The sequence below is a fragment of the Cheilinus undulatus genome, linkage group 8 (assembly GCF_018320785.1).
Source record: "Cheilinus undulatus linkage group 8, ASM1832078v1, whole genome shotgun sequence".
Taxonomy (NCBI): Eukaryota; Metazoa; Chordata; class Actinopteri; order Labriformes; family Labridae; genus Cheilinus; species Cheilinus undulatus.
Genome location: NC_054872.1, coordinates 35,025,979 through 35,035,066, shown reverse-complemented (window position 1 = coordinate 35,035,066; position 9,088 = coordinate 35,025,979). Strand labels below are relative to the sequence as shown.

At 39.3% G+C, this 9,088-nt stretch overlaps 1 protein-coding gene across 1 annotated transcript; it reads right to left on the bottom strand.

Annotated features, from left to right (window-relative positions):
* Positions 1-506: 506 nt before the first annotated feature.
* tomm40 (translocase of outer mitochondrial membrane 40 homolog (yeast)) lies at positions 507-8,226 on the bottom strand. Its single transcript, XM_041793696.1, has 9 exons — positions 8,118-8,226; positions 7,206-7,438; positions 6,033-6,193; positions 5,313-5,414; positions 5,113-5,218; positions 3,140-3,262; positions 2,834-2,910; positions 1,126-1,228; positions 507-1,016 (listed from the first exon to the last, which is right to left on the bottom strand). Exons 2-9 carry the CDS (start codon positions 7,417-7,419, stop codon positions 877-879), a joined length of 1,026 nt encoding a protein of 341 aa, XP_041649630.1. The 5' UTR covers positions 7,420-7,438; positions 8,118-8,226; the 3' UTR covers positions 507-876.
* Positions 8,227-9,088: the final 862 nt, after the last annotated feature.

Sequence of the window (9,088 nt, the reverse complement as noted above, 5' to 3'; positions counted from 1 at the left end):
GGGTTAAAGAATATTATTCTTGTGTTTCTTTTTTTCAGACAACTAATGGTAGGAGATGTTTTTTTTTTTTTTTTTTACCTTGACATGTTTGACATGTCATCTGCAGTCTTCCTCAGAAGAGCCTTCTGAGGAAGACTGCAGATGACAGTCGAAACATGTCAGGTAAAAACATCTCCTACTATTACTTTTCTGAAAAAAAGAAGAAACACAAGAATAATATACAGAATAAGAAGACAAAATGAATTTGCTAGATTTACTATGCAAAAGGGTTAAAGGTTGAGGCACACAGGGTCTTATCCAGTCTTAATGGGTCAAAGGGAAAACCAGTGGTTTCTGATCCCACCTGTCCCCAAAAACTGATGGAGATAATTTACTTATCATTGTGGGAAAACAGAAAAATCAAACATATAGAAGCACAAAGTGTTTCTATAATTAATCCTGATTCTAAAATAATACTTGTATTCTTTAAAAAACTCCTGGAATAGAAAACATTACAGCATCCAGCTTTTACAAAAAGTAATGACATTTATTTCACCCCATCATACATGATCACCATATATTATTTCTAACCACTTACTTTGATTTTTCACGTCACATGATCTCATGCATCACGGATGCCCTCTGACATACACCTCTCTAGCCTCTGGGTATATAAAATACACCGTAAAGGAAAGACATTTGTGCTACAGAATGTAGGCATGGCTTGGCCAGTCCTGGCTCCTTGGTATTTGTCTCTCTGTCTGCCGCAGAAATCACAGTTGAAAGAGAGTCTCTGAGTCCAATATCTAAAACTTAGTCCAGGTTCCTGTGTGTCTCTGTGCCGGTCCAAGCTGTGGCCTGCGAGTTTACTCCAGGCAGCTCCCCCTCCCGGCGACTCTAGCCAATGGTGACACCGAAGCCACACTGGAACTTGTTTTTGCGATGGTTGAGGAAAGCCCCTAAGGCCAGTGTGAGAGGCAGCGGCACCAGTTTCTTTTCGAGGGTTGCCCCGACAACCCAATTACTGTCAACAGTGCCTGAAGGGAGGAAAGGTAAGGAGAATTTGAAGTAAAAATCTATATTTTTTTTGCAATTCAAACACTTCACTTGTGTGGCCAGGGGTCTACTCATACCGCTCTTGTTTACCTTTAAAAAGCAAGTTAGCTTTGGGGACGTCCAGCTGGTAACCGAAGGATGTTGTAGTGTCTTGCATCCTTGTGCTTGCTTCGAATTCAACTCCTATCTGTAGCTGTAGAAGATGAAGAAAGAAGTGTGAGGCTAGGCTCATATTTGATCAAGTATGATAAAAACAGTAATTCCAAACACATACATAAGTTCTTCTTTTCCTGTCCATGTCAACCAAACTTGAATTTCAGAGCTCAACAAAGACATCACTGTTTGCATTAGCATTGATTATTCTGCTGTCTGTATTACTTCGTCTTACTTTTACTGCTTTCTTTTTTAAAATATTTTTAATCTGGAAAAAAAAGTTATCAAGTATAATGGGACTGTGCTACATAGTTATTCTGCTCTTTAAATCAAAGTCATTGATATTTTTTGGCTTCAGCTTTCAAGTAACAACACAGTCACTCCTTAAAAAGATGGAAATAATGGCTATGGCTGGCCACACTTGACAATTTTCAAATCTTAAACTACTTCAAAAGCGTGGGGGACCACAGACATAAGGACAATCCATTCTCTGACTCGATAACCTCAGCTGGCCGTTCCATGAAAACAGGCTGTCCTAGCATGTGTTAAAGTTGTAGTAAAAATCCAAAAACAAGGAAAAGAACTAAGATGAAATCCTGGCTGGAATAAAAGGATAGTTGTGTTTATGTTAGTGAGCCAGGAAAATACGCAACATCTGGCTTGGGACATTAAGCGGTCTGCTCACTCTCGTTGGTTGTTGAGGGTACTCGGTTGGAGGTATTACGACCTAAACAAATGTGTTTGATATCCACTTTGGGATTCTTCAGACAAATGATTGTTTGACGAGCCTTAAATTGAGATATGCCCTGATGATTAAGCAAATAGGTCCTTAAAGTTTTTTTAATAGTTACTAAAGCCCAAAGGATGAGTTCAGCAGCTGGGTGTAAATTTAGTCAGTTAATGGGCAAACAATGGTATATGTTCCTGTAGAAGATGAGCTTGTAGTTTAACAAACTCCTTTTTAGAAAAAAAAAACATGGTTTATTCACATTCTCAGATAAATGGAAAACACTACCCATAGCCCTAGAGTATCATAGTCATGTCACTGATTGGCAAAGCCTTATTTTACCCACAAATGTCTGTGTTCAGCTGCTTCTACTGAATTTACCTGTCAATTTTTAAGAACAGTTTTAATGGGGAAGTGTTTCGTGTAAGATCTGATACCAATGTTTTTATTTGAAATCTCAAGCAGAAGAACAACACTACCTACAATCCTCGAGTATTACAGTGAGTTCTTTGGAGCCTGCCTTTACCTGCTAACTACAGCTACTGGCTGCTGCTACTGAAGTTAATGACCATGGAGAAAGTGGGTAGTATCTGCCTAAAGCTGAAACCGTTTCAGCCAGCTGAAAAAATAATTCCAACAGCCAGGTTTCAACCTGTGAGGGTAGTTGCTTGGCATATTTCTAACATAAAATGACAAATTTAAATACTTTTCACTGATGAACAGCACAAATAAATAAATACCCATATAATACAAAGGTTTTCAGCTGAAAAAGGTGGTCTGAATGCTTAGTCACTCTTTAAATCAGATATGGAAAAAAAAGTTTTTAAATCCATGCAGACCTTGAGTGAAAATGCAGAATTTAGAACCAAGCAATGACTAATTCACAGAAATGCATCTTTGTATTTTTAACATCAGTACCTGATCATTGGCTTTGTGATAGTATGTCGCATGAGCCCCTGCTCCACCTAAAGTTAGTGTAGCAACATAGTTGTCACCTGAGGAGAAACAAAAAATATATCACTCTTACTGCACAGACAAGCTAATCAGTGAGGTAGAATCTAATCATATTATTCCAACAACAGTGAATAACTGAAAGATTAATTTATTTGAGATTATGAATGGGAATCTGGGAAGATGGTGGCTTGACATAGTTAACAGTGAGATTGTGAGGCAAGGATTTAAGACAGCAGTGCACAGTTCAATAAGCACAACATGGGTTTTTACCTGTGTACCTGCCCAGGAGAGATGTGACAGTTCCTTCTTCTCCTGGTCTCCTGTGGTACACCAGCTCACCCCCCAGAGCCAGGCCTGGTGTGATTGACTGGAGATAGTGGGCCACCAAAATTCCTGAGGAAAAATAGTTGACAGGCATGTATTATAAAAAAGTTAAGTCTCTTCCCATCCATATGTGCAACATGAATTTCATCCCTTCTTTTAGAAGGGATTTTCATGTTAGCTGTGTTTTCACCAAGCAGTCTGACTCAATTCAGTTCAGTGCAGTACACAATTATTTTCATATCCCCTTTCAGAAGGTGGGAAAGATACAAAAGTAACAGATCAGTAATGTCCTACTTTTTGACTATCCTGTGTTGGGGTACCAAGTGCACCTATCCAACCCTAAAGGGTGGAGCAGTCTGTTTAACGGTCAGTAGTATCGTCGCCTCCTGTGCAACAGCTATTATACTACTGCATATCAAACTGGACTCTGTATCAACAAGTACTGTAAAAACACACTCTTGGAGGTTGTTTCCACTGAGTGGTTTGGCTCAATTCGGTGCGGAACAGCACGCATTTTTTTTGCATTTCCATAGGGCAAAGTTGGAAAGGGTCCCAAAAAAATGACCCATATCGTCCCACTTTTCGGCATCCTTCTGTAGGGGTACTAATCTTACCTATCCATACCAAAAAGGTGGAGCTACACACACAACAATAGGGGGTTGTACTGAAGTCACATCAGCACACAACACAGCTGCTCGGCTCCGGGCTGCAAAACACGGCAGTCTCTGTGAGGAGTGGGCAAAAACGGGAGACAAACGGACTTATCTGCTTAAATCAGAGATATTTGGACTCCATGGAGATCCAAACTGCTTCCTAGTCTATGGATATTGGTATCTGGCCACAAATCAAGTTTCCTGGCGTTTATCTGGACCTGATTTTAAGTACACAAAGCAGAGCCTGAAGGCTCTCATAAGCTTGATCCATCCACGATGGATGTGAAATGAAATTAATGCTGAAGTTTTGTGACTATGAAGCTATGAAGCTGATTCTCTGTACCGTAACTAGTTATTAATCTACCTTTTACTTTAGGTGACCTGTGAAAATATTGCTCTGTGGTTGTTGAACGTGTTTGTAAAACTTCGGGCTGCAGCCTATTTTAAAACAAGATCAGTGCACCCAGGAATTCTGACTTAATCTAGTTTGATTTTAACACCAGCTAAACTTTTAACCTTATTTTTAATGTGGCAAATTCTCATAGTTCAGCTCTAAACTTTTATATTTTGTTGTATAAACTGTTATAGACTAGATATATTCACATATTAACATGCTGTTATGACTCAAAACATTTCTGTACATGTATTCCATCAGCTGAGGATCTTTACTGACAGCGGTTAACATAATTAAGATGTAGTTATTTTTTTAAAAAGCACCTTCAGCTGAAATAAAGCTGTTTAGAGCTTATTCTCAACTGATTTCTGTCATCCTTTCTACAACTCTGCGGCTGGACCGGCAGACTCGCGCTATGACTTCACATGTATGCCTTTATAGCCCACCCACCATGGATGTGAAATGAAATTAATGCTGAAGTTTTGTGACTATGAAGCTATGAAGCTGATTCTCTGTACCGTAACTAGTTATTAATCTACCTTTTACTTTAGGTGACCTGCGAAAATATTGCTCTGTGGTTGTTGAACGTGTTTGTAAAACTTCGGGCTGCAGCCTATTTTAAAACAAGATCAGTGCACCCAGGAATTCTGACTTAATCTAGTTTGATTTTAACACCAGCTAAACTTTTAACCTTATTTTTAATGTGGCAAATTCTCATACATAAGCTGTGAGTCAGTGGCACAAAAATCCCTGCAGGCTGAGAGCTCAACTACTGTATCAAAGCTAGTAGATGGGCAAATGGCAAAACAAGAGCAACACCTGGTTACTTGTCATGAGGACTGTCCAAATTAACTAAATAAGAATAATCATACCAGATCCAACGAGTACGTCTGGATTGCCGAGTGTCACAGCAGAGGTGAAGTCTTCACCACGATACTCCATGTCACACTGCCAGTTTACAAATTTATGCTGCTGAGTCTGCAACACACCAAAGAGACATAGCATGAGCCTGTGATGAAATGTTCAACACTGAACCATCAGTAACATCTTAATGGATGTCTCCCAAACTGACCTGGATGGCTATTTTGGAGCGCACAGCAGAGGTGAGCTGGTGGATGATCTGGGCGTTCAGACTGCCAGTGTTGTCCATGTCTCCCACCATGACAGGGAATGACTGAAAGGGAGCAAAACAAACTTTGGTTAGGTTTCAGGTCAGTTAGAGGGAGCCCCTGAAAACATTACATCAGCTACAAAGGTGTATTACAGAGCACTGTAAAACACTTTGGGCTCTAACGTTTCCTGATTATTACCTTTTGTGGAGCTGGATTTGTAAGTATTTAAGCTCCTTGTGGGAAAAACAGAAATCACAGCTTTGATTCCTGATTTAGACAAAGAAAATAATCTAGCAAAAGAAATAAAGTTGGAAAAACCAGAAGATAATCTAACAAAAGGCAAACTTACTGCTTTTTGTGCAATTCTACAAATATTTGTTTAAACACTTAAAAACTACTGGAGAAAGATGTATGGATAACTTTCAATTAAAGTGTCCTTTTCCTCTCTCTACTTCCCCTTTTGATATTCAACAGAAATTAATCATTCCTCTTTTCTTGGAATTTACAGCAAGCATCTATTTTGTGGTTCAAATAGGGAGAAGTTAGATATTTTTCTAACAATTACTCAAACAAACAAGTAAGTAAAGAACTGCTTATATACACTCACAGATCTATTATGAAGACTTACATCTTACAGTTCAAAGGGTCAATATCATTTATTGATGTGATGTGAATGTTACCTCTGCTGGTCCAGTCTGTTTACTGCCGACGTAGGTGGAACCAAATCTATAGCCGGATTCACCCAGAGTGCTGAGGGTGATTGTATGGCTGACCTGGAAGTGGTTGCTCAAGCCTTTGTTGACCACTAACCGTACCCCTTCCATCTGAAGAGGGAACACCTCTACAGAAAAATAAATTAAAAGTTTGTTAGCTAAAAGATGTAAAAGCACAATGCAGGGTTGTCACAACACCTGCATTTAAAACCTGAATACAAAACGGGTAAAACACAAATGATACCTTTAACTGTTTAGATACTGAAAACAGAATTCCTAAGCATTCAATGATGGGTAATTCTGAGTTTCTAATGACCAAAATTTGCAGAAAAACTCCAACACATTGCCAATGTCTCGGTGTTAAGTGCTTGCAATTGTTGCTGGTTTTGTTCCTCTCCAAGGCACCCATTTTATGAGATCAACGTAATATTTTAAGCCTCAATACTTTTACTATTAATTTATTAATTACTTACTCCTTTTGGTTGATACAAATACACACCTTTATTTATTATAAAAAAAAAACCAAACAAGTGACTCTGCTGCAAAAGGTTTCATTAAAAATGTAACAGGATCTGGCTCCAGACCTCCATGTTGGGGCATTTGGCTGCAGACCTCTACAATAGGGCGATCTCAATTATGGGGCAGGAAGTGACATATATTACCCAAGCGGACGTACTCAATGACATACTTCCTGCTCCTGTCAGAGGTTAAGGTACATGGCTATCAACATCAGAACTTTATGATAAAAAAACTAAAAATTTACCTTTAAATTTAACACATCACAAACCAAGAAAAATTCAACAATTGATTTAGTCGGTATTAGAAAAAAAATCAAATGATACCCCGCCCCATCTGAAACAGATGAGCAAAAAAATGCCCCAGCATAGAGAACTGCAGCCAGATGCCTCCAAAATGTTGAGCATGCATGGTGGGCCCTCTTGGGTGTGTGGCGCCCAAGGCAAACACCTATACCTGATGGTCCATTTGTTTACTTCACCAACATTTAAGGCTGATATGTTATTTATACTGCAGATATGTGCAGCCAACATATTGGCTGTAAATATCAACACTGTAAATATGGCATGAAATTTAATTTGACTTTGTGAGATGTGCATCCAGTGATAAAATCAATTCTCTTACCTTTACATTTACGGTGGCACTCCTCATATGTGCCTGGGTTTGGGAGTGCGGATTCTGCATCTGCTGACTCTCCAGAACCAGATGCTGGCGGGACGGATGACACTGAGGGCATGGTGAACCCTGGAGGGACCGACACCAACCCCGGGACCCCTTGACTGCCTCCAGCTGCAGCTGGGGCAGGAGCGGGGGAGGCGGCAGCCAACACACTGCCCATACTCTGAGACAGTTACAGACTAGGAGAGACACAAATGATGGATGAATTATTAATCAAATTCATTAATTATATCTATGTAATCTAATCAGACAGGTGCTGTATACTGGCTGTTGAGGTGCTTGCTTTAAAGGTGAGTCAAAACTGAAGAGGTCATTTGGCACAAAATGTTTTCATTTGCAAAGTTTAAATTATACTTTTTGGTATATTGCTTCTTAGACAATTACCTCCCAGAGTGTATGCATCTGGGCTTTAACTGCAATTATCTCACTACAATTCACACAGCTAGCATTAACCTGCTAAAGTGAGTGATCTGTGCTACAGTCCAGGCAGTAACAGAGCAGCAGGCTGGCTGTAGCTAAGGCCTTGCTAAGTCAGACTCTCGGCATGAATAAACACAGGAATGAAATCTGGTAACACGGGATATGTTGTGCAGTAACTTGTGGTCTTAAACCGTGGCTATATTTGAAGATCAGCCAACAGCTAGTGAAACTATTGGCTAGCAGAGTTTAACCTGTGCTAAAGCTAACTAGCAGGGTTGTCAAGCTAGGTGGCTAGGTAGCCATGTGGAATCTACCACGAGATCGGATCTTCCTCAAAGACCCGTAATTAGTGTAGCGATTAATAACGAGCAAACAACATCTAGTGTGCCCCTCTTATAGAGGTAAATATAAAGTTACAAGTAAGATTCATCTACTCACATTGACGTTTGGTCCAGGGGTAGTTTAACACCGGTAAAGTTCACCACAACGTCGGTGACCGTAGTTGACACATGCCCGCCCATTTCCAGTAACTCCTCCATTGATTGGCCAATTCACATTTAACCTCAAACGCCATTGGCTAAAACTGTAGCTCGGGCAGCCCACTCTCAATGACGTATGCCGGGGTTCATTCGCCTAACATTCGTTTCATTGAGTGTCTTGCTGAATGACATTCCAAGGGTACACCTATTTGGGGCCGTAGCATGAAATCAGAATGACAACGCCACAAAGTTTTAGTTCGGAGTTTAACGAAAACTTAATTTGTGTGCTCGAGACATTATAAGAATGAAAGTCAATGAATACACCAAAAATACGGATAAAACAGACATAGCATGTGTTTTATTAAATGAAAAAACTGGACAATATTTCTTAAACTATTACCCAAAAATCAGTGAAACCTTATCATGAAGCCTAAGAATTCAAAAAACGAGTCCCCCAAATTCCATCAAATTTTTAGTCATTTTAAGCAAATTCCCAAAAGTTTCCTCCAAATTTCTTGGAAATGACGGAAGTTCCCTATAACATCCCAGAAATTTTCACGGAAATAAAGACCCCAAAAACTTTAAGGAACATTTTCACCAAAACTTTCAATGAAACTCTCCTAAATATATTAAACAAACATATCCCCCAAATATCCCTGAGAGTAGTTGAACCTTTCTACACATATTCTCCCAAATATCCACATAAATTCTTCAAAGTTTCAATGATACTTCTGAAAATTTTAAGAGCAAATTCTCTCAACATATCAAGCAAATCACTTCAAATTAAAAGGACATTCTGGAAAATTACCTTAAAAATTCCCATATCAGAACTTGGTGCTTTTTTGTAGCAAAGCCAAAATGTAATGTACATGCAGGGTCTTGCATGCAGGCTAAACTGTATTTGCTGGATGCCAATTAATGATAAAGCCT